The sequence below is a fragment of the Myzus persicae genome, unplaced genomic scaffold, assembly GCF_001856785.1.
Source record: "Myzus persicae strain clone G006 unplaced genomic scaffold, MPER_G0061.0, whole genome shotgun sequence".
NCBI lineage: Eukaryota > Metazoa > Arthropoda > Insecta > Hemiptera > Aphididae > Myzus > Myzus persicae.
The window spans coordinates 460,915-487,056 of NW_019101569.1; the positions used below are offsets into that span (position 1 = coordinate 460,915).

The following is a 26,142-nucleotide window of genomic DNA, read 5'->3' on the forward strand; positions in this document are numbered from 1 at the left end:
ATTTTTATATTAATATTTGATTAATTTTTACACCACCAACCCTAAACACTTTGTCACTACTAACCAATTAATAGTGAATTCGTTAGACATAAATGTGGCTAAATAGCCTGTAAAATACTTCCAAGCTACCTCTCCGTTAGCACATCGATATTTCTGTGAATCACGTGATCCAAACATGATATACCTCCTTCGGTCGGCGGCGTCGACTGCCGGAGATTTGTTTTTAATCATATGATTTTATTTTTTCCACCCCGTAACTAGCGTCATTATTGCTGTAACTCGTAAAACCGTAAGTTGTATAGCAGTAAGCCGCCTCAAAAACCAGGGATTGGCGAATTGATTTGTTGCGTCAAGTTTGCGAGCGCCGCCCACCGCGGCGGGTGCCTTATAAAAGCCCATACCGGTTGATTCGGCGCTCGCATTCATTCGACCAGCGCCGTCACAGTCTTTGACGACGACAGGAGGAAAAGCTGCTGCAGAGCTTGAGTGAGGCGTGTTCGTATACGAGAAATCGTCCGGAAAACCGTTCTCAGACACGGTCAGAGCTGATCGTCACAATTGTAGGAACAAAAATCAAGTAATTTCGCATTAATCCGTTGTTTTTTATCCCGTTTAAATAAATACGTTTACCGGGCGATGAAAAATTTACAAACACAAATCACTGCAGCGTTGCTGTTGACACTGACGTTCTTCTTCACTCACGCTTTGCGCCATGGTGAGTGTAACTTACATATTTACTATACCAATTTCGAAGTATGGGTACACTTACAGTGTATTTGAAAAAACATTTGATTAAAAAAAAAAAAAAAACATTGATTTTTGTTTTTCATCGAATTTGAAAATAGTATGCGTAGGATTTGTTTTAAATTTCATCTTAATATGAGACTTTCTCATTTTTAGTCCATTTAATATGATATAATATAACTCAGCATATTGTAGCTATAATTTAAATTAATGTTTAATATAAGCATAATAGGGTAAATGTTATGTATCCACGCAGAAGTATTCATCATACACAATATTTCGTGTTTTTTTAAACAACCATTTTAAATTTTTAACATAGGATCTTAGCGAAAATGTAATACCTACCTACAACTATATATGTCATATACCTATGACATATATGTAGTGCAGTTTTTCGAACACAACAATACATAATGATTATTATTTAGATTAGAAAACGCATACCGAATATTATCATTTAGTAATTTCCTGAACACCTTGAGTTTAAATTATTGCCACGCCTCTATATTATTTTTTTTTTTTACATGTAGCCAATACGGATTGTGATTTTTATCTTCATTAATACCTATTACCTAGGCACCTTACTATAATTATTATTTAGTTATATTGATGTTTAGTATTTTATTATATTTTTGTACACTGACTTACCTTGCAATATGTAGTTAACCTAAAGAAATAAATGACAATATGACAATATGACAATAACACAGTACATAATTGTATCAAAATTATAATAATGAACTTTTCGTAAATCAATATTTCTACATTTCTAAATCACATCGTATATATGTAACTAATTATAACTATTATATAATTTAATATGCTTTCCCCCAAACATTGGTTTGAAATAACTATGGATTATGATAAAGTATTTTCAAATTTTTTTTAATATATATTTTTATTAATGTTTATATGATACGTGGAGACTTATATATTTTATGTTACTTTTATTAAAAACTTAAACACTTTTATATTGAAACTATTAATATATTACTTCGCCACTTTCTTGTTCTTAGAATATTAATTTTAAAAATGACAACGAGTCCTTTATTTTTCTGGATTATGTTACAGTGTTTTCAAAATATTTTAAATTATAAAACAAAATATCATGCAATCGACTGTTACACATTTTTATTAAGACATAATTGGGTATTTAATCATTGCATTGTTACACATAATATTAGCCTTCAAACTATACGAGTAGACTCAAGTAAAACTTGTTCATACGCTTATAAGCACTACGTTATCTTTTGAAATTCTAGTTTTTGTATTTTGTTGTATTTTTATAAAATGTTAACATTTACCTATACGATTTATCTTCTTACAACGATGACATTTTTTGATTCAACAGAAATTAATTACAATCTCAAAGAAATCGACAGTTAAATAAGTTCTTCCAAGACTAATATTTTGTATGTATGTTAAAATATTTTCAATGTCGTATTATACTGATGAGCCTAAAATTCGTAAATTATAAATTCAACTTTTTTTAGTTTTATTCGTATAGGTAAATTGTACCTCTGACCTATAAGAGCCATATAAATACACTTATTGCATTATTATTAACGATGTGAATTATTAAAATTTCATTGCGAATTATAATTGTTAATTCCATAATGTGATTGATCTAACAGGTATATAGCAATATGATGGCAACATTTACTTTTTGTAGCTTAATAACTTATCTACAGGTAGGCAGTGTTCACTTTATTCTATATTCCATATTATATTATTGTGGCGACTAGCTGTTATGGGTTAGTTACTATATTTAATATATATATTAAGCTTATACCTTATACTCATTTTCATGGGATTTAATTTTATCACCATACACACGAAATTAATATTGTTTTATTTTCTTTAAAAACTATTGCAGCAATGGTCGAAAAATAAAACATCGAATTCTTATCAATTAAAACTGTTCAATTTTTTGTAACATTGTACACAAGTATATTTTTATACTCTAATATGAGATATATGTTTTCAGTGTTTACACGGCTTATTAAGAGTTTGGTAGTTTGGTCTTTTTTTTACTTAAAACTCCTTGTTAACGTGCAATTAAATTTTACAAAACATTAAAGACAGGAAATTTGAAATGAAATCGTGATATTTTTACTTAGATGTTTTTTAAAACACTATCATTGTTGTGTAATCTGTATGGTATGTATACAATATTCGTGCTTATCATTATGTTTTTTCACTTTATAAATAAATGATTTACCTACGAAGTATAAGTAAATGAGTAAATTGAAATTACTTGAAAGTCGAAGTAAAAAATATATCTACTTTGTAAAATAAGTATCATTCTCAGGTAATACAATTACATTTTTAAGTTTTATATCTACACGCACTGTTTTTGTGAAAATCTAAATTTCTACAACCTAAAACAATGTGAATACGTAAGTGTATTATTTTTGAGAACTTGATTATTTAAAATGAAAACAAAATATTGTTAACTTTTATTTTTTGTATTTTTATAATTTGAGAAACGTCATCTCAGCGTAAAAAGGACATTTTTGATGCAGTTCGTGTAGATTTTTACTGGTACCTACATAATAACATTTACTTACACGAATAAAATTAAAATGTTTTACTAACAATTCGAAATTCTTTGATGAATTAGAAACTTGCTTAGTGTGATTTACAATTAGTACCTATCTATGTATTTATACTTTGCAGCCAGATTATTTTATTTTTTCTAAAAAAACGTTACATTTGGAGTTTGGAGTATTTTTTAAATAATATAATAATATCGACAAATGAAACTCATCGTTTACGGTATATAGAATAATATTTATGTAATCGAGTACAAATTTTAAAATAAACCGAAACCGGAAGTTACTGTTAAATAGCTTAAACACAAGCGTGTGTACTATATACATAAGTAGATAGGTATATATATATCAAATATATCACATATTATACTATAATATATTATAATGCTACTCCTATTGTTATTTGTTGCAGCAGTATTTAACTTGCAGGCTTTTATTCGAAAAATACACTTACTAATACAATATAGCTTTTAAAATTATTATATTATGCGATTTATAATTATAATATATTAGCGAATTTATTTTTTATCTCTCGTTCGATCAAATATTTATCTCCATTACAATAAATTAGCTACCTGTAGCTAGATATAATAGGGATCTGTCAAGGTACGATCAAGGCTGAATCAACCATTTGCTTTTCCGACTTTTATCACTATCATACTATCATTCCTTTTTTTCCTTTTAATTTAATAATCATGAGTTGAGTGACATCAGTATGTGACATCTAATGCACCCATATTATACATTTTTATTATTATCGGTATTATCAACATTCAGCGGCGGATCTAGGGAAGAAGGTTGAGGGGTCAGTTGACGCACACTTTTTAACATTATTATGTGGCTCTTATAGTCTTATTCTAATAAATTGCAATATTCCTATTTAGGTATACGCATAGAGATTGAAAATTAACTATGTGTACGAATTCCACGGCCGAATGAACCTTTAGACACTATAGTGGCATTTGCTTACATATAGAGCTACATTTTTCAAACGTGCCAATTTCTTTCACCTAGTAACCCAATAAAAGTATCATACATTTTTTTGGATTTTTTTTTTTGTTAAATTTAATAATAATGAGTTGAGTGAAATCATTGTGACGTCTTATGCACGCATAATATATATTTTTATCATTAACATTATCATCAACATTCAGTGAAGGATCCACAGTTTATTTCATATTATTATGTGGCTCCTATTGTAACAAAATACAATTTTTGTATTTGAAGAAATATGTAGGTACAATATTAATATTAATTTTAAAACAGACCTCTCTAAAATCTTTATACTACCTTTATGGTGACATGATGTATGATTATTGTTTCATTTATTTAAGATATTATAATTATAAACATTAGAAAACAATCACTTATGCAATCATACCGCTATACAATGTGGGTAGTGATTTTTTTTAAAACCATTATAGATATTACATTTTCATTCGATTTCTGAGGACTGACAGTCCCTATTTTTATATATCTACATTGAACCATGGAGGCGATTATTATTTCTAATATTATCAAATATCAATGTAGTATAGTATTATTATTATTATATACATAATTGATTGGTCCTTTGGTCAAATAAATATAATATGCTTATTATGTCTATTGACGCTAAAACATATAGTATATACAGTGCATCTACAGAAAAACGTTTTAGCGTACATAAACTTCTTAATACTTACTTATCTTCGCTCGACGACGACGACTGATGAACACTTATCAAATTAACAATAAGCATTGATGCCATTGATAGCAGTAAAGCATTATAACTTAAACTGTCTTAAGCGAAGACTGACCATTGAGGTTGTTTAAAATTTTAAAATAATATGGTTCATCTGTCAATCGACTAATAATATTGATTAAAATGCAACTAATAAAAGCATATAAAATGTACATTTGTTTTGTATTTAGGGACGAAATAAATGTTTTCACGGTAATTCCTGCATTTTTTCCTTTGATTCTACGAAAATTGGCCATTCAGAGCATTTCTCCCTATGTGAAGATGTCAGAGTGAGTGCACAATTAGTTTTCTAACACTCTGAACCACACATTCAATCAAATTCAATTTTTTTTTTAAATTTTTTTTTGAGTAATACTAATCTTAGAGCAATATCACCTAACACAAACATTTTAGAGAATAATATATTTTTAAGGATTCGATGCATGAATATGTCTAAATGTATTGTTCCAAAACAATTCAATATCAATTTTATATCTAAAAAAAAAATACAAAACCAATAAACCCTCAAAAATATTATTCTCAATCATTTTTGTGATTGATGATTTTATTCTATATTTCTATGATTATACTCAAAAACCAAAATAGAGTCGATGTTTTAGGGGTACTTAATTTTTCTTATATATTTAAACTGGAAAATAAATGTACCTACCTATAACCTAATCAGACTCCCTATAAATACCAAGGTATTTTAAACATTTTTATTCTCTCTATCATAAATAAATTTAAACACTATACACAAATAAACAATGATAAATACCTCTCATTAATGGCAGTTTAAAATAACCAAACACATTATTATTTATACAACAGAAAATTGAACAATTTGACAGTAAATGAGTAAACACATAAATTTAGTCATTAAAATAATATGTATTTCTGCGTTTTAATAAAAAAGAGTTTAATGTTATGCATGATAGGCACATAATAGAATTATATTGGTATTGATTACAAAAACTTAAAAAAAAACATTACTCAACGTTTGTAGTTTATGACGTTTGTAGTTTATGCGAATATTGTGGATTTAAATCAATTATACCAAATTGTAATAGCAGACACTTTATCATCGGAAGGTCTTTCTTGGTTATTTTTTGAAATTTAATATTTAAAAATATCAAACAATTGTTTTCCATCCACTATAATACTATATGAAGACAACTGAGTTTTAAAAAATACGTTGGTAAGCGATAAACTTATAACTTCAGTAAACTCCATAGTTATTACTTATTAGTAAAGCTCGGACGATTTATATACTTAACAGTGTACAGGCTATATGCGGGTATTAATTAGTTTATTATTAAAATAATACCATCGTACAGACATATCAGTGTCAAGTTTATCTGAAAATTGAACGGTTTTTATTTCTGGGAAAAGACAGGTGTCAAAAATGTATGAAAAATATCGACTAAAAAATGTAATAGAATCAAATTTGTTATATTTATATTGATAAATTTACAACAAAACGTTTTTTTATTATTATAAACTCTATACATAAAAAAAAATACATTTTGCTTTATATCTGATAACGGTTTAATGTAATTTGTTTGGAATAGGTATTTGGAAATGATTTGAGTGGGCTAAGAGTAAGCTCCTCTCCTTACTAACATTCTTACGTTCGTATTTAATGTACATTTTTCCTGGAAAAAATGTTATAATTTTAGTTTGATTACACTTTTTATTATATTATAATACACGTGCCTTTATTATTATTATTATTATTATTATTATTATTATTGAAGCTTGTAAAATGTACATAATATACACTACACACACACGCACGCCAGTACGTCACAAGTACGTCCTATAAGTGTAAATAGTAGTCAATTATTTTGAACGATCTCCCTTCGGGCATAAATATTATTTTCTAATTTCAAATATTGTACACATATTATATAGATATATATTAAATTTATCCGATCCGTTGGATTTATGGTGACGTATTTAGAATTTAAGCTCCGAACAAACACTTATTTATTATATACACTGCATTTTATATGATGGTAGGACCCGTCAAAACACCCTTCGTTCGTAGGTATACATCGTTGTATGTACAGGGTGGTTCTTTTAAAGGTAAATCTCACTCATCATCTCGAAAAGAATCACCGTTTTTGGAAATATTTTTTTGAAATCATATTTTAAGATTTTACTCTGTTGAATGACAGCATATACATTTTCAATTTTATACTCCGAAGGAGAATATCTTTTCTGAGAATTTTAGTCTATAAACATCGAATTTCGACTGGTAGTTGGTACCTAGTTTAAATTTTAACTTACAAGTAGGTACCAATATCAGTTAGGCGATAATATTTGGCGTAAACACACGCTCTTGCGTTCGCTCCGTTATCTGTAAAATTGCACTATCGGTTGTTTCGTTTTCAACGTTTATAATATTATGGTTCGTTCCATTAAAAGTCTGCCTCGTACGCCTATATCAACTAAACGATTATTATCTATAACTTTAAATTCTCATCTTCGCAAGAGGAAAAAGACTAAAACATTTACATCACCTAACCGTTTCGCTATTATTGCCGCAATCGACACTAGCGATGACTCCACATTCTATACGGCTCCGTCCTCCCGCACATTGACAGTCAACTATTTACCTTACTCCACAAATCGCCAAATCGGGTAGAGTCTACTGCTTCGCCTATCAGATATATCGTAAACTTCTCAGCAATTCTTGTCTTGTCGTCCGGCCCAGAGGTCTCCATAACTTCAACGTCATAGCTTGTTACCCCGTGGAAACTAAAGCCAGTTTTCACTCTTTTCGTTCTGGCTCCGAGCGTTTATTTAGGATCGTCACAAGAAACCTATACATCATTCCACTCTCATTGCCTCCTCAAAGTTCAAATTTAAATTTAGTTATTCCGAAATTCCCGTCCAACTTATCCTCCATTATTAACTCATTTCTTTCCTCCAAATTAATAAACAAATAATCAAAACTAATCAACATATCAAATATTTTTGTAACTATACACACTAATATTGCGTTCATTTCTAATCTGTTAGTATTATCGTATTAATTACTACACACTATGTTTAATCCACTGTAATTTTTGCGTTTGTTTATATTAACTGTATACATTTAATATTTTGATTGTTAAACTATAATAGTCTCTACTAAAAGTTCTTAAAAAAAAAATGTCAAAAAAAAGTATGTACCCATTTATAATCCCCTACTATAATAATGGATTTCATACTTCAACGATAACATACCTAATACCTATACAGTATACATAATATGTGTACTGCAGTGGCGTAATCGAGGGGTTGAGAGGGGTTTTATTGGGGCCTCGGGTTATTATTTTTTTTTTTTGCTAAAAATCTATAACAGAATTAATAGAATTTTAATACTTAAAAACTAATATCAATTTTTATAATTTAAATAGATATTTTTTGTATTATTATTTTTAGGACTTGCAAAGCATACATAGTTTCAATCAAAATAGTTTCAATCAGTTTCTTATTATTATGTACAAGGTTGTTTATTATTTTGCTTATTCATCCGTAATATACGATGGCCCGTCTTGTGTTTTTAAAAACACAGAAAGTAACTCTGTTGTATAATATTGTAACAACTATAACAAAAGATTTTAATTCGGTTAGAGTTTTACCTAAGATTATTTACAGACTCGTGGGGGAATTCATCCCCATATGCATTGTTTTTTGGTTAAACAGTTTCTATACCATTAGTTAAAACCAATTATAGAGCTAGTTTCAAATGTACGTATGTCCTATATAGTCTTCATTTCGAATATTTAACCAGATCATCTAAAAGCCTCTTCAGGCCATAATAAACGTGGTAATAATCAACCATACATGATGATACGTATGATACAACGATTATGGTGGGCGTTTAGCTATATTCTGAATCGGCCAAACAAAAACCCCGAAATTATGATTCTCAATGTTATAGCCATTTACAACTATTTATTTTACTCCTGTTAAAAATTACTAATAATATCAATCTACTCTGCAGTGAATTTATTATGGTGGTAAATAAGATTTGCACGTAAAAGGAAAAAATACCATTGAGTAAAAGGTGTCCAGTGTTTCTCCTCGGAATTTAGTAGGTCACTGTGGTCTGTGAGGTACCTACTTCTGGCTGGTCAAGTGTCCCCGTGATCTGTTTGTAACTCAGTGTGTTGTATACTCCAGCCATATTGTATTTAAACACATCTACATAAATATATAACAATTGATACATATGCATTACTTATAGCAGTGACCAGAGGCCAGTGACCACTTTATAATATACTTGAAAGGGCTAATTTCTCTCTTTATGCGTTTTTAAACGTTCAAGCCCTCTAAAAAAAATCCACCTATATATATATATGTATATTATTGTTCATTATTGTATCATTATCTCTGCTTTTACTAGTCACAGACGAATTTTAATTCAATAGTAATTGATGGATTATGGCATATACAAAAATGATTCTGAGGAGCAGCTTAGACTGTTTGACGGTTATTCTATATTATTTATCTTTTCCTATATTTTGTAGCTGTCTACATTTCTAAGGATATTTTATTATTATTATTTTACTTTAGTAATACGGTACCTACGTTTAAATCACACTGTTTCCAAAATTCAAAAAAGATAGCATTATTGCGGGTATTTTTATACGGGGTGATTAACCAAGCATGGTCACCCCTTCCCCCTTTTTCTTTAATGATGCATTTATTTATTCTGGTTTTTGATATTTTTAAGTATATTTCAAGACCATATTTTTAAATACTTATATTTTTTTTATTCACAAGTTTTTATTCGATCTGTTACACAAAAAAAAAAAGAACAATAAAAACAATTGATGGTAAATAATATAAGATAAAATAAATATAAATAAAAAGGCAGATAGACTGGAGGTACTACGACAAAAAGTCTTATATTGTTAGATTGTTTATACCACATCTGTAGTGTCGTGTGTATGATACAAACTTCTGTTTTTAAAATGAGAACTTCCCTTTTCATTATAAATTGTTAAGTAGATAATTTTGTTGAAATGTTGATGTATCTAATTAAAAATTTAAACTGTATGGTTTCTGAGTTAGGTATTAAAATGTTTTTACCTTATACCAAGCATAACCTTAATAATGGTGTACAAAAATATAAAATATGATTTATATAATATTAAATTTAGTACTTACTATTTATGACCACACAGTTTTACAAATTATAAAATGTCAATTGTCAATGTTTAAGTTTTCTATGTTTAATCGTGTAATTCCCTACTACAATTTCCATATTATTAAAAGCCATTATTATTTAGTGACATATTTTGATTCCCAGTAAGATCCAATTTGTTAAAAGATACCTGAGCACCCTCAAAGTTGAAAATTGAAGAAATTTTAGATTTGACTACTCAAAAATCAGATGACTGACACTGGCCAAGAAAAAAAATCAGAATGTAAAAAAAACAATTTTTATAGACTCGTTAGTTCGGTACGGTACATTACTGTACCATTGTACCATACAACCAATTAATATCATATAATTACCTGTATATATAATATAATACAGCCACACACTGTTTGTTCAAATGTGTTGTTTTCGTCTCGTTAGAATGGAGAAAAAAATTGCGAAATTTCATCGGTAAAACATAATAATTTGCCCACATTTTTTTTCGGATTTATATAGGTATAGACTGGTTTGATAAACTTTTATATTATTATGCAATAATTTCTATTACCTACCTGTACGGTAATTAATTTATCGCGTGCCACTGTTCCCAGCAATATTATGATTGCGATTCGTATTAATCGAGAGGTGTGTATATGGTGTATAATATAGTGTTTGCAAGCGAGCAAAATTAAAATAACTTTATGGTATATGTATTCGTATACATAAATAAATGCATAATAATTATATCACAATTAATTAAAACAGACGTTTATTTTAACAATCTATTTATGTAGGTAATATTATGTAAATGTATATAAGGTGATTTTTTAAGCATGCTCATCCTATTTGTATGCTTAAATTATGTATAATATATTCAAATTTTGATTTTTGGAATTTTTAAATGGATACACGTAAAGATCATACTTTTGAATACTTGGGATTTTTTAAACCACCCCAGGATGGATGATCACGTGACATAAAAACTTCTGTTTTTCAAATAGGAACTCCCCTTTTTCAGTTTTAATTATTCAGCAGATTCATTTTTTTGAGGAATTTTTATGTATCTAAATCAAAATACGAGAGAGTAGTTTTTGAATTATTAACTTTGTGTACTAAGAATAAACTGTATATGGTAATGAGTAAGGTAGATATGGGGGCTTGAATTATTTGAAAATGTTTGTAATTACTTATTAGTTATTATCTATCTATCCATATAAATTATTTGTAAAAATTATCCAAGTATATAAATACTACATCTAATATTATAAAATTTAGTATTAGTATTTTTGAAAAACCATTTTAAGGATTATTATCCTTATTGTATAAACATTTTATTCACTCAGAAATTACTTATTATAATATTAATTTATGTACATGAAAATGTTGATGCAAATTATCCACTAAATAATTTGCAGTAAAAAAGGGCGATTTTATTGTATGCCTATTTTGACGGAAGTGATCATGTTTAGTTAGACGAACCCGTTATTCCTATGGTTCTTTTTGATGTTACCAAAATTATAAATATTATATAAGTTATAATTTTTAAAAAAAATGAAATAAAACCGAAAAAGATCGTATCCTATCAGTTGTTATGTCTTATCAATAATCGTCGTACACTATGTCAATTGTCGGGCAATCTTTTGACTACAGTATTTTGACGGAACCGGGAACACCAATATATAATTAATACCTAATCATATGAATTCGTTATAACTTTATAAGTGTTAGCAATTTCACATAATATTTCATTTGAGTACCGATTACAGGTCCAGGGATGTCCATGTGTAGGATGTCATATCCCTATTCCATAGGAGATCTATTTACAACTAAAATAATTAAATATGCATAACAATTATATTATTTGTAACTGTATATTTTGTATCAATAAAATAAAGTTCATTACCCCTGAACTCTATATGAATAAGTTAGACTGTTCCGATAGGTATTCAAAATATATATTTCTAAGCGGTCCGAGGAAACAAAATTGGAACCAAAATTGTCAGAGTTTAAAAAAAAAATTTTAATCCTGGGTATTTTATGAAAATTAATCTCTTGGTCGTTTATTTATTATTATACCAAAATTTAATATGCCGTTCATAAATAAAAATACTATGAATTATTACACCTACGTGAATCTATGGGACAAAATTATAATGTGACCGGTGGGGAAACCCATCCCGGAACTGTAGTATAGTCCTATTCCTGTGACTGCAACAAGTCGTTGTGAAGTTTTGGGCATAGTGTATATATGTCAGGGGTCGCCAAATGGTGGCCCTTGGACGAACTTTATCTATTCCGCAGACAAGACATTAATTTTTTGAATAATTTTTTTCAATGACGAATTAAATGTGGTTTTCATTAAGTTTCGTTTTAAATTTTGATTATGCTTCACTTTATTTGGATAAATTATATCCTAAATTCTTAAAGTGGACGCTTTTTACACGCAGTGTCCTGCAAAATTGGAGTGACTGCGTAGGACTTCTATTTCAACCTCTAAGGAGTGGAGTAACTATCGGTGGCAAGGAGTGAGTGCACCTAAGTGATGGCATAAAATAGCAGTAGTAGAAATTTTTTAAAGGTGATTTCAAAGTAGCAGTGATTTCTCACAGATGATTTTAAAGTAGCAATCACAGTCTGCTACTCAAGTATAGTAATAACAGTGACTTTTTTTTTGTTTTTAGAAGAAATAACTGCTACTGCTACTTAATGTTTTCTGTAAATTTGAATTTGATTATAACCAAGGAGTAGCTGTCACTATTATATTTAGTAGCAGTAGCATGGAATAACAGTATCTGACAAGTAGCAGTTATATTACACAGTCGTTCTAAAATAGCTATAATCATAAAATAGCAGTCACTGCTATTTTTTCAGTAACAGTAGCACCTGTTATTACCCACAGTTTACCGCCACCAGTACATTTGTCCTCTTGTCCACTGACATTCTTGCTGAGGGCCACGTTGTCATTTGGTCCCCTCTCCTAATATTATTTAACAATTTATTACATGGGTATCAAGGGTACCTATAACACCTACTACCTATAGTATCTATCATATATTTACAATTTGTTTCTAAACCATAAAATGAGTCTTAAGACTTGTGTAAGAACAAACAATTAAGCATAAATAAATTAATAGAATAAAAATATTTTCTAACGGTTGGGAGGGGGGGCAAGGAGAAGGCTCCAGGTTTTGATTTTGGTTAGTAAATCATTTTCACCCCTCCCCCTAGTTTTTTTCATTGAGTATTTTATTGTCATATGCATAAAGGTGCTATTACACTGTCTCCATATTTCGTGTAAACAGTGAAGTTATAATCGAGCGTTATACCACAAATCACAATATTAAATCAAATAGATGAAAATATTCTAAACTCCACCGTGGGTTAGGTGTGGTTATTTAAATCGTTTTTCCTGTACAATTTTTAACTTACAAAAAAACTCAGATCACACCGCAATTACAAACGGAATACGCTCCAACAGTGTCAAAGGTAATACCTTTACGTGCATAAAATATTGTGATGGTATGTTGTAATTCCATTATATTATATTTAATGGTTTCACTGTACTTGCTCGGTTATTATTTTTTTTTTTTTTTAAAACGTATTCATTAAGCATCGGTACCTACCTATATTATTATAACCTAGTAAAATCAGGACGACCAGGAACAAACCAAATTAGCGTCTGGCGAGTAGAAAAATAAAAAGGTTTTGAAATTATTAAATTAACGTTCGACACAAATCTTCTCCATCAACTGCATAATAATATTAATAACAATAAAATGACGATATACATGTAACAATATAATAATATAATATTATGTGCACGTCCCTTTGTTTAAATCGAGGCAAGTGCCGCTTGTCACCCGCGTATTCTATAATTTTTCTTTTTTACTTGTTTACCGTTCCAACACTAAAATAGTTATCGTGTGTGATGTATAACGTTATTGTTATACACTCTTAAGTGGTTTAATCTGGTACCTACCTGCCTACTGGAATATATTAAATATTATTATTATATTTGTGTACGTGCACGACGTGTGCATAACGTGCACGTATCTCACATCATCATATTATTATGTAAAGGTACCTTAATAATATTGTTATCAACGTGAAATTCTATTAAGTGGTCATTCGTACTTTTTGTGGTGAGAAATATTAAAGTCAAACAGAAAAAAAATTAAAGTTATAAAATACCAACCTACTATACACATGAGTGCGGAAACTATTGGGTCTGCTAACAATAAAGGTACTAAAGTACGTTAGTAAAAAATATTAAACTGATTTTTTACCATAGTAATTTAGTAAGTCGAAACGAAAACCTGCATACGCCAAAGTAAGTGTTCCAACAAATGATCCACCATCCGATCAAGCAACACAATTTATTTCAAAATGTCTCGAAGAACTTAATATGTGCATTCTGAACCCATTATTAATCGTGTTAACAACAATTATAAATATGCATTCTCACTTTCCGTCATTACCACTCCATAATATCACTTCTTTATAATCTTATCTATACCAATACCAATACCCTCATTAATATTTCAACATATCAATATTGTGTTTGTTTTTTTCCGTTCAGTCTTAATAATATTTTAATAGTACGACTGTCATATAAATCATATTCTGTTACATAAATATAATAGTAGAGCTATCATATTAGAAGATAATAAAAAAAAAGATTATTTTATGGTGTTAAAATGGTTTTACATTCACGGATACTTGTATTTTTACTGACAAATAAAACAACTCAAACTATCTGTAAGAAACGAGTACATATTCACGGATTTCAAACCGTTTTAACCTCATAACATTATATAAGTACTAATTGATAAGTTTTTAGGCTGGGTACCAATTTTTTTTAAACATAATTATGTTTTTGGTCTGGATACATGATTGAATGTTTCTGATCAATTGTTCGTAAGGCTTTTGTTTTCATAGTTATTGGTTACTTATTAACAAAAATATATTCATGATTCATAGATTTTCCTTGTAGGAGGAAAATATCGAGTACCGCGCTACTAATTTTTTTTTTTAATTTTAACTTAAACCGAAATATTTGAATGGGTGCTTGATTCATTATTAAACTAACGATAATCAATACAATATTTGGTCTAAAGATAGACCACATTGATTTCAAAATTATATTTATTGACTAACATTTTATAATTTGTAATAACTGCCGTCTGCTAAAGTACCTATAACAAGTACTAGACTAAATGTATTACATAATATATTTTATATTTTATGTAAAACCGTTATTAAGTATCATTATCCTTATTCTTAAGTACGTAAAGTTTAATACAAGTATGAATAAGTAGGCACTCACTTGAATTTTGATTTAGATTATGCATCTGCGCCATTTATAAAATAATGGTCTGCTTTACAATAAATGTACACTGTACAGTGTACAGTTAAAAAGGGTGGTTCTCGATAGAAAATAATACGTTTATATCAACACAAGACTGCACTCTTTAAATCGCGCAAAAATATCTAAGCATTTAAGTAAACTTGAAATTAGGAAAAATCAAAATTTGAATAAATGCATTGTTAAAGGATAAAATGGAGATGAGCATGCTTATAGTGTATCGACCTGAAGTATCTATATCGAATGAAAGAATATTTTTGAATAGTGCAACCAAAGCTGAGCATAAATAGTTCTTTTATATTGTTTGTAAATCAATAACTTTATTCAGTGTATAATTTGTAAGCGCTCAAACTACTATTCCAATAAGACTATAAAAATATTTTTAAAAAAATATACAGTAAAACCTCCTTATAACGAACCCCATACGAGACAGAAATCTCCTTACAGTGGAAAATAACAACAGTTCCATATATCTATATCTCGTATATTTTTGTCTCCCTACAACGGAAAAATCGGTTGGTACCGAGCGACTCCGTTACAAGGAGGTTTTACTGTATTATGTTAGAATCTCAGTTCCACACTGTTCTTTTATATCACAAAGAAACACACTTTTTTTAATTTTCCATACTTTATTTAGAACAACCCTTTCTTTAATATATTATACATAAAAGCAAACTAAAAGCAAGTTCTAGGAAATACTCAAACAGCAAGCTACAATTCCCGGTTTCTAAATGTATTTAGTAGGTGTTTAATAGTATAATTATATATACGTATAATTTAAAAATAATTTGGTAACTTGAATTTACTTGTGTATATGAGTTGAAACATATGAAATATATGAATTTGTAAATAATGTTAAAAAATATTTTTATTTTGGTACTTATTTCTTAATGTTAACCGGTATGAATTTACTTTTTTAATATAACTGTTATACGAGTATCTATTTAATTCTAAATACTATCTAAACATCAAAAATCGTAACAATTTATTTGTAACTAACTGATGGACACAACGCAGATACAAGTTGCTTAAACTTATTATAGGTATGCCTATAGAAACCTAAAAAAAAGAAAACACACCCCATATTGGTTAGGTAACACTGTAACAGTGCCTAAGATTAAAATCGAATCATTCCATATTTTATATTATTCCACTATTATCAGTATTTATTAATTGTTTTCATACCTCGATATGTATACACTATACAGTGAATATTTAATTTCGTTGGTTACCGCACTTCAAATCATAGGTCTTTTAGTATAAACTTTTTGTTCGTCAATTTTTTCAGATTCCGGATACAGTGACGAGTATAAGTGAGACAATGTCACAGACAGAAGACACATACTTTATTTATAACAACTCTTTCTTTAATTATACATATTGTAGCTTACTAAAAGTAAACAAGTTAGGAAAGTTCACTCTGCGGGAGAACTTAATCCCGGTTTCTAAACTCATTTTAATGCAACACAATAATAAACCATAATTCCATATTATACAATTTTAAAATAACTATTTGGTAGCCTTAATATTTTGGATAGTTTAAATCTATATCATCTATATAATACTTATATAATAAGTAATTACTTAAAATCAACAATCGTAATTAAATATATCTTAATATAAACGATTTTAACTATGTAAAGTAACTATATGAACATTAATGAATCATTTCATACATTAAAGATTAAACCATTATCAACCATTTTAATTTCCTCTATGATAATAAATATTAATTTCATCAAAATGTTGGTTACGGAACTTCAAATCAACTAGTCTTTTTATAAAAATTTTGTTAATTACATTTTTTCAGATTCAGAATACAGTGACGAGTATAAACGAGATAATAACAGAGATAGAAGGGAATCCGTTGCAGGATTGATACCGTTTCCTAGAGTCGGGAGGTCTGGTATCAACTCTGCTTTACAAATGGACAATCTGTGTATGTGTTTTAAATCCGTTTGACATGAATTATTATATTATTATTATTATTATGATTATTGTTATTATAAGTTATTTTAATTGACAATAATTATTGTTACGTATATTTTAGACGACACCCAACGGGAACTGAGAAGTCATAAACGAGAAGGACTCATACCATTTCCCAGGATTGGCAGAAGGAGTGACTCAAAGAACACGGCTCTCTGGTTTGGTCCTAGGTTAGGACGATCGGTCGTAATACCAGAAAGTTATGATACGTCGTACTTGGACTCAGGTACGGTGTGTAATCTAATAGTTATTGGGGTTAACCTAGGGATGGTGGTATTTTTGGTAAACCTACCGGTTATTATCAGTATTTTAAAAATACATATATAAAGGAAGTTTGGTACTCTAGAATGCAGGCATTATTTACCGTGATTCGGTAACTATTGTTTTAGGGATTCTATTTTTTTTTTTGTGTGTGTTTCTCTGTATATGATAAATAGTTGAAAAATCCTTCAGTATTCAACTCCAATATCTTTTCCGGTAAAAAAGTGAATCTAGTTGGTGTATTTGGAAGGTCAAAATATAAAATACCAGTATAGGTGCTTTTCAAAGTCGACGTAAAAATCAAAAAAAAATTAAGGAAAAACGACAATTTTTGCACAAAATCGGTTTTTGATTAAATCAATTTTTTGTTTTTTATATGTAATGCTAAAAAAATGACATAAGCGCGATTTTGTTTATAAGCATTTAAATTTCAAATGTTGACAAAAAGTATCAAATTGAAAGTATTCAAATTATTTTTTAGTTAAAAATGTATAAAATGTTCGATTTTTATAGGTAAGGATTGAACATTTAACACAAGGTTCCAAGTGAGTAAACAATTCTGTAACCAAAAAATCTGAAAAAAAAATATATAAACACAGTTATTTTTTATACTTATTTTTAGTTCAAAGATGAACGAAATTACATATACCAACCTAGTAATATTATAAACTGACAGACCGTCTTTGCTCAAGATCGTTGTTCGTATAAAATTTGACATCATTGAATTCATATTTGATACATCCATTAAAGTGACTCTCTAGACACAGAGCGTATACAGAGCATTACCCACTTAGTCACTTATTTGCATTTGTACAGGGCTTAAAGTTGGAAAAAATTCTAGAGAAGACTAATATAGTTACATATAGTTTTTAAGCGTTCCATGTAAAATTGTATGTATAATGACGTATAATGTATAAAATCCTAATTTGTTAAAGGGGACGATTTTTAACCCGCATCAGAGGTAGGGGGACTGAGTCCTCCTGCATCCCCTCACTTTAACCCCAACATTTATATCTTAAGATGAAAAAAAAACTAATGAATTTACGCTTTGAGAAGTGTAATGATTTACATACAACCATTGTTTAATAATAAAAAGTACACTGAACAGTCATAAAATATATTATAATCACTTTATCAAAATCTAAATTAAAAACAAATATTTTAAAATCATATAAATTAATATTACATTTTTTACACAAGTTTGCTCTATTATTTAATTGTACACTATGTGATCCAAAAACAATTTTGCTATTTGATACGTTGTTTATATTTTTTTTGTACCTTGTTTATAAATTTCTGGTTTTCCGTAGGAATTACCCTTAGGAATGTGCATATATGTAAAAAAGGCATATCTGTGAACTATAATTTATCAAAACTGGGTATATTTAGTTCAGAAAATCTGAATTTCAAACTGTTAAGTATAGGTTTATCCTATACAAATTTGACTATCTATTTATTAATATCTGTAATTCCTTTAACTTCATAATATTGTTTGTTGATTGGTTACAGATACGCCAACGATCATAAAAACATTGATCGAAATGAAAAGCAAAAACTTTGGTGATGAAGATGACAATCTAATGTAACAGTGTGTTGTGTACTTTAAAATATATTTTACTTTTCTTAAAATATTTACGTGATTTAGCTAGTAGTGCAATAGTATACAGCTGTAAACCTTAGTATTTGATACCTATACGTACGGAATTTTATTTTGAAATCAAATCGTTAGTGTTGATGTTAATAATGTAATAGATACAATGAATAAATAATTGTTTAGTGTAATTATTTAATGATCATTATATAATTATAATAAAAAAATTAAAAATTATGGCTATATTTCGAATTATGTGAATTTATTATTATTATGAATTACGATAGTTTTATTAAAACAGGTTTACCTCGTCTAAATGTATTATGCCCAGGTGTGTACAGAAATACCGAATAATAATTTATCATCAAACAGTTTTCTTATTTTGTTGTAATTCAAAAACGAATAACCGTAAGTACTTGAAATGTTCACCTATTTTTTATATTAGCAATGCTGGAATTTTTAAATACCTCTTAAAATTACTTTATTTAATCGATTGTATACTATCAGCTTAAAAGATATATTTTTTTCATTCGTTTGACAAATAAAATTAATTATAAAAAACATTTTTAGTACACTTCAAAATTTTTAAATATACAGAAAATATACTTTTTTTACCATCTTAAAAACGACCGTTTGAACTGCTTATTTTTTGTTGGTTGTAAATGTTAAGCTTAAAAACGTTTAAATCATATTGTTTGTTTTTAATTTCACAGTGTTTTAGTACTAAATTTGCATTACCTTTAGACACAATTTCACTAAATTTACTAAATTGACCTAATTTATTATTAAATTCTAATACACTCGAATGTGCTGGAGAGTAATTATAGAAACGTTTGAATTTCATCAAAAGAATAAATTATTACTACCAACCATCACCTATGGGCAGCTCATAGCCTCATGTAAGGCTAAAGACTCTATCAGAGTTTTCGTACGAACAACCGTTCTAATCATAAGCGATTTATTGAAGACGACAAATTTAATATTTTCAAAAAGAAATAGAAAGCTGACACGTTATTAGATATAATTACTTAAACTGTTATTGTAATCGTATTTTTGATGAAAACAGACTTTGCTAGTTAAATACTATGACTGATATTATGTTTACCCATACATATTACCATAGTTATTAATTAGTGAATAAACAGTTTAAAATGTTTTTCCAAGTGTAAACAAGTTTTTCATTGCAAACGTTAACTACCATTATTATTATTGCCTCAGGAGCTACGAATCATCTGCAGACTGCAGGAATATAATGATAATATTTAGATTCTACTTTTTTTTTGTCGAGAACAGCGACAATTCATTATGTTTAAATAATATTGGATTCCGGCCAGGGTGGTCCAAAAATCAGTGTGTTGTGAATTGTGATTACAATATTTTTTTATGCATTCCGATAATATTATTATCATTAAGATGGTTAAAATTATTATACGGCGCGTTGAATAGGCAATTTAGGTACATCATGCCGCGGGTATGTTTAGTCTCTATAATGCACACAGCTGTGCAACACACTATGTCGGCACCTATAAAGAAACGATTATCCCGATTTTAATGAAATGTTACAATAATAAACCACACACGATCTTTTTGCATAAGGTGAAAGAAATCCTAAACTTGCAAAAAAAAATGGAGAAACGGCATGTGTTCTGTAGATTGGTGGTCAAAGATTATGTCCCGTATCGGAATTCCAAAAAAGGGTTTAAAATTACACATATAATTATTTATATTACTTCTGTTGGCATATATTAGGCATTTTAGATTTGAAGTGCTATTTTTTCTACCAATAAGCTTAGTAAATTAAATTTGAATTATTTTGGATTTTTCACAATAAACAAACAAAAAAATTATCCGAACAAATGAAAAAAACACTATTAGTTTTTTATATATTATTATTTACTATACATAAATTACTTTTCGTATTGGTCATCTTGATGGCCATAGAGGAGCCCCCATTTTAAAAATCTGCGGAACGATTAACACACCGTCAATCACTCGATAGCTAGAACGGGTAGAGCACAGGATGTCCTGCAACTTAGACGTCGCACTCGGATATTGCCGAATGATCTAGATATTAAATGGTAATTATTTCAAAAACTCTTAATGTTTATAAAAATATTTTTTTTTACAGGATTTCAAGTGGTTAAAAAACAACACTTTTCTATTTTTTTTTTTTTATTGTAATTATTATTTGTTTACTTTATACAACGATCACATGCCTTTTAAATTCCTTATTTCAAAGAAGAAGAATTTTTGGTTTATTTCAATGCATACAAACCGAATTTGTAAATATTAATTATTTACAAATGTATAATTGAGCGAAATGGAGTAGTACATCACAAGGCTACTTACCCCGCATAGCCCTGGTTCACTACTCCGCTCATCTTAACTTTTAACACCTATTACAAGTTATAACTTATAAGTTATAACTATTAAAATGCTTGTCTGAAAATTGATATTCACCGATCGATTCACTCGATTCACTCTATTCAGCTTCGAAATATTGATTTAAAAATATTTGTAGTCATTCAATAGTCGTTCAAAAGTGTAAAAATCTTTTTCTTAAAAGCGATAACAATAGAAAATAGTGAAATACATCATTTGTTTACAAAAATGTATTTTTAGCGAATTTTTCGCCTGTATAATTGACAGCAGATTTTCTGATTAGGCTCTGTGTGAACAATATTACTCCTCTGCTTCCACCACTGATTGTTTATGTATAAATTCTTCCAACATCACGCAATTTTTTTAATGACTTAAAATTATGCAAAAGAAATATTATCTTAAACGGCTTGTCATTCATAAATATTTCCAATTTAAAATTTTTTAGTTTCCCGAGTATTCCACAAGTACCGTAAAGTTGTAAAAAATTAAATCATTTTAACTTCCAAAAATGACGTCAGACACAAAAATAACATTTATAATATTATATGCTATTTATATATATTATATATTATTTATGTATTATATTAAATTTATAAAATACATTCATCGTTCTGCTCGGAAAACAAATATAAAAATGTATCTTATTAGTTATTACTTATTAAATAATAGTTATTTATTAGTTGTTACTTATTACCTAAATTATAATTTATTACTATGGTGATTGTTATCAATTATTACACTAAAAAATGGTAAACCAGTGAAACAACACAATCCGAAAACTTGTAAACTAAATGTCTATTCCCGGATCATATAAAAAGTTGACTCAATAACATTGAATGGACTAACCGTGGGCCACTAAATCATGTTTAAGGAACTATTAGCTCACTATTGATTCAATAAACGTTTAGTAGTGTTCATGCAACTGTGAACTGGGCATACCTAATACTCAAAATAGGTGCTACATTTTAACTAATTGCTGTAATATTAAGTTGTATATTGTTAAATAATTTCAATATCATAAAGTCTTGGCTTGTAATTCAAAAGTTATTGTAAGTCGTAACTATTATTACCTATCTATAATTAACTACGTATCTACGTCACAACTATACACAATCAAATCTAGAAAATTGATTGTGACATTTTGGCAATGAGTGATTAATTTTAACACTGCAAACTAATTCATCTTTCAGTTCTATCGCATGGTAATTATTTATCAGATTGGCTTATTACTGATATTGTCATTTTCTGAGAGAAGTTATAACTTCAGTATACCTGCGCCTATTTGAAGATTAATATACCAACTCTCAGTATAGTCAGTAACTTATTTACGGGAATCCAAGGGTAGTCGACCAAACCCCCCTCCCAGAAAAAAAGTCCAGGGAAAAACTCCACTGAGTATTTTGAGTTAGAAATTCATAACAATTTTTCTAATCTAAGATTTGAATATTTAATACAAGATTTCTCAAGATTTACCAAAACAAATAAGTCAAATGAACAAATGTTTACAATGATTTCCATGATTTCTCATGGAACGATTTCCCTATTTTATTGTTATTCAAAAAAGAATAACTGTAGATACTTGAAAATTACATCAAATATTTATTTAACGTATCTTAAATTTGATAAAATTTTCAAAATATTTTGACTTGTTTAAAGCTGTCTACTGACATTTTCAGTTTTCAATTTTATTTAGTTTTTCATTCTGTAAATGTCAATAAAATTGTATTCGTTTAATACAAGGTATTCCTGATATTTGTTACAATAGCAGTAAAGAAATTAACAGAAAAATATTAAAAATACATAGGTACTCACTATTTTTTTTACATGCATTTTAAGTTTAAATTTTGACAAAATGTATCAAATTGAAAATATAAATCTAGAAAATGTCCAACTTTTATTGCTAAGGAAAATTTAAAACAGTTAAAGGCTCAGCGTAAATAGTTATTGTGTAACCATAAAATCTAAGGTAAAATCTACAGTTCTTTTTATAGTTATTACTTATTTTATGATCGAATTTGGACGAAATTAAGCATTAAATAACCAGGAATAACGATTTAAGTTGTTTTGTTGTAATTTAAAAATATTATTTGTGGATACTTGAAACTTTTAAAATTGTAAACTCCTCTAGATGGCGGGTCGGTCTTACCGACGCGGGACACTTCCCTGCCGTCATAGGGTGAGGAATAGCTGAGCGGCAGTCGTCACTTCGTCAGTACCAGTATTGTTTTGCGAGAGAAGTGAGTGGCTGCCGCGTAGGCCTACTTGTTTACTCGTCTGTCGTCATTGTTATATTGTTTGTGAAAATAGTTTTTATAAACGAGGTTGTTTTATTTAACTCTTTATTATACATTATTTATTGGGGTATGTTAACGAGGAGTTAACAAAATATATTAATATATTATTAGATACAAATATTATAATATTAATTTAACCTAATGGCTATACCGTAGTAATAATAACAATATAATATACAGTAAAACCTCGCTAAAACGGAACTTCGGTAAGACGGAAACCCCGGTATAACGGAATATTTGTTTGGTCCCGTTTCAAATTACATATAATTTTATCCCGCTAAGACGAAAACCTCACCAAGCCGGAAACGGACACGTTTTTGTAATGAAAGTTGATGAAAACCCTCGCTAAGACGGAAATATAACACGATTTTCGTGTAATAAATTTATTTTCGTACTGTCGATACCCATAGATAATCGATATACGAGCGCATACGATGACATTAAAAACTAATAAAATTGATATGTATACACTATACAATATTATTATCTGAGTTGCTTGGTTCAGTATCAAATCGTATTCGTATATCGTTACGTTCGTGTCGTTTGCGTCATTGCGTTTTCCGTCTATCGTTTAAAATGTCGAAAAAAACAACTCTTACGCTATCGGATAAAATAAAATTAATCAAGTTAAAGCAACATGAGAATCTTTCAGTGAAGGAACTTATGGTGAAATTTAAGTGTGGAAAAACGCAAGTTTATGAGGCAATAAAAAATAAAGACAAACTAATGGAGCAGTGGATGAGTTGTAAAAATTCTGGTAAAAGTAAAAGAGTGGTGTCAGTGGGATATGAACAAGTTGAACGAGATTTATACAGGTGGTTCATCAATTGTCGGTCGAAAAGTTTGCCCATCTCTGGACATATTATACAAACAGAGGCCACTAAATTGGCAGAAAAACTCGGAATCAGTGATTTTAAAGCTTCAAACGGTTGGCTTGATCGGTTCAAACGACGGCACAATATCGTCTGCAAACAAATCAATGGAGAAGCAAATGATGTAAATCAAGATACAGTTGAAAATTGGAAACGCAAACTCATAGTTCTCGTTAAAAGATATGAAGCTAAAGACATTCATAATGCCGACGAAACTGGTCTTTTTTTTAGAGAGATCCCTACCAAGTCAATAAAAGGCGATGCGTGTGTTGGTGGTAAAAAATCTAAGGATAGGTTAACTGTATTGATGTGTGGGAGCATGGCAGGTGAAATCAGGAAGCCTCTTGTTATAGGCAAATCAATGAAACCTCGTTGTTTTAAGAATATGAATATTGCTTCGTTACCTGTGACTTGGAAATCTAACAAGAAGGCTTGCAGGATGACGGCCGAAATAATGGAACAGTGGTTGCAATATTTCAATGCAGATATGCGATCACAGAACAGAAATATTTTATTATTTTTGGACAATGCGACATGTCATCCTTACGTGGAACTGCCTAAAGTGAAAATTCATATGCTACCCCCAAACACCACTTTGGTTTCTCAACCGATGGACCAAGGAGTTATTCACACCTTTAAATCGTACTATCGTAAATTTATGCTACAGTCGCTTGTGTGCAAAATTGATAGTTCTACATCGGTTCACCAGCTTGCTACTTCGATAACTGTCTTAGACGCTGTAAATTGGATTTCTTTATCGTGCAATAGTTTGAAAAATGAATGTGTACAAAATTGTTTCCGTAAAGCTGGATTCTTGATTGATGGATCGGACGTGAATCCCAATGAGAATGCCCTGACTGAAATTCAAGATATCTTTGCTGCACTTGATTTTGACCAAGAACAATTTCTGCACATTGATGACCAACTTGAGACGCAGCAAACCCATGATTCGGCTATATCCATGGTTGAGAATGAAAGTGAAAAAGACGAAGACAACGACGAAAACCAATATGAAGAACCAGAAAATAAGGTAAAAGATTACAAAAATGCTATCTACTACCTCGAGGAACTACAAAAATTTTCCCTCACAGTGTCTTATAGTGACCTTTTGGATTTGATTTCGAGAGCCAAGGAGTGTGTGGAACTCGACGCCTTACAAAATAAAAAGCAAAAGTCAATAACCGATTTTTTTCAAAAAACATAATTATATATTTATTAATGTATAC

At 29.1% G+C, this 26,142-nt stretch overlaps 2 protein-coding genes across 2 annotated transcripts; both read left to right on the plus strand.

Moving 5' to 3' along the window:
- Positions 1 to 404: 404 nt before the first annotated feature.
- On the plus strand, positions 405 to 19,613 carry LOC111029636 (cardio acceleratory peptide 2b). Its single transcript, XM_022308732.1, has 4 exons — positions 405 to 715; positions 17,338 to 17,466; positions 17,578 to 17,742; positions 19,287 to 19,613. Exons 1-4 carry the CDS (start codon positions 637 to 639, stop codon positions 19,361 to 19,363), a joined length of 450 nt encoding a protein of 149 aa, XP_022164424.1. The 5' UTR covers positions 405 to 636; the 3' UTR covers positions 19,364 to 19,613.
- Positions 19,614 to 24,620: 5,007 nt separating this feature from the next.
- On the plus strand, positions 24,621 to 26,120 carry LOC111029683 (tigger transposable element-derived protein 6-like). The gene has a single exon (XM_022308799.1). The coding sequence runs from the start codon at positions 24,621 to 24,623 to the stop codon at positions 26,118 to 26,120; it is 1,500 nt and encodes a 499-aa protein (XP_022164491.1).
- Positions 26,121 to 26,142: the final 22 nt, after the last annotated feature.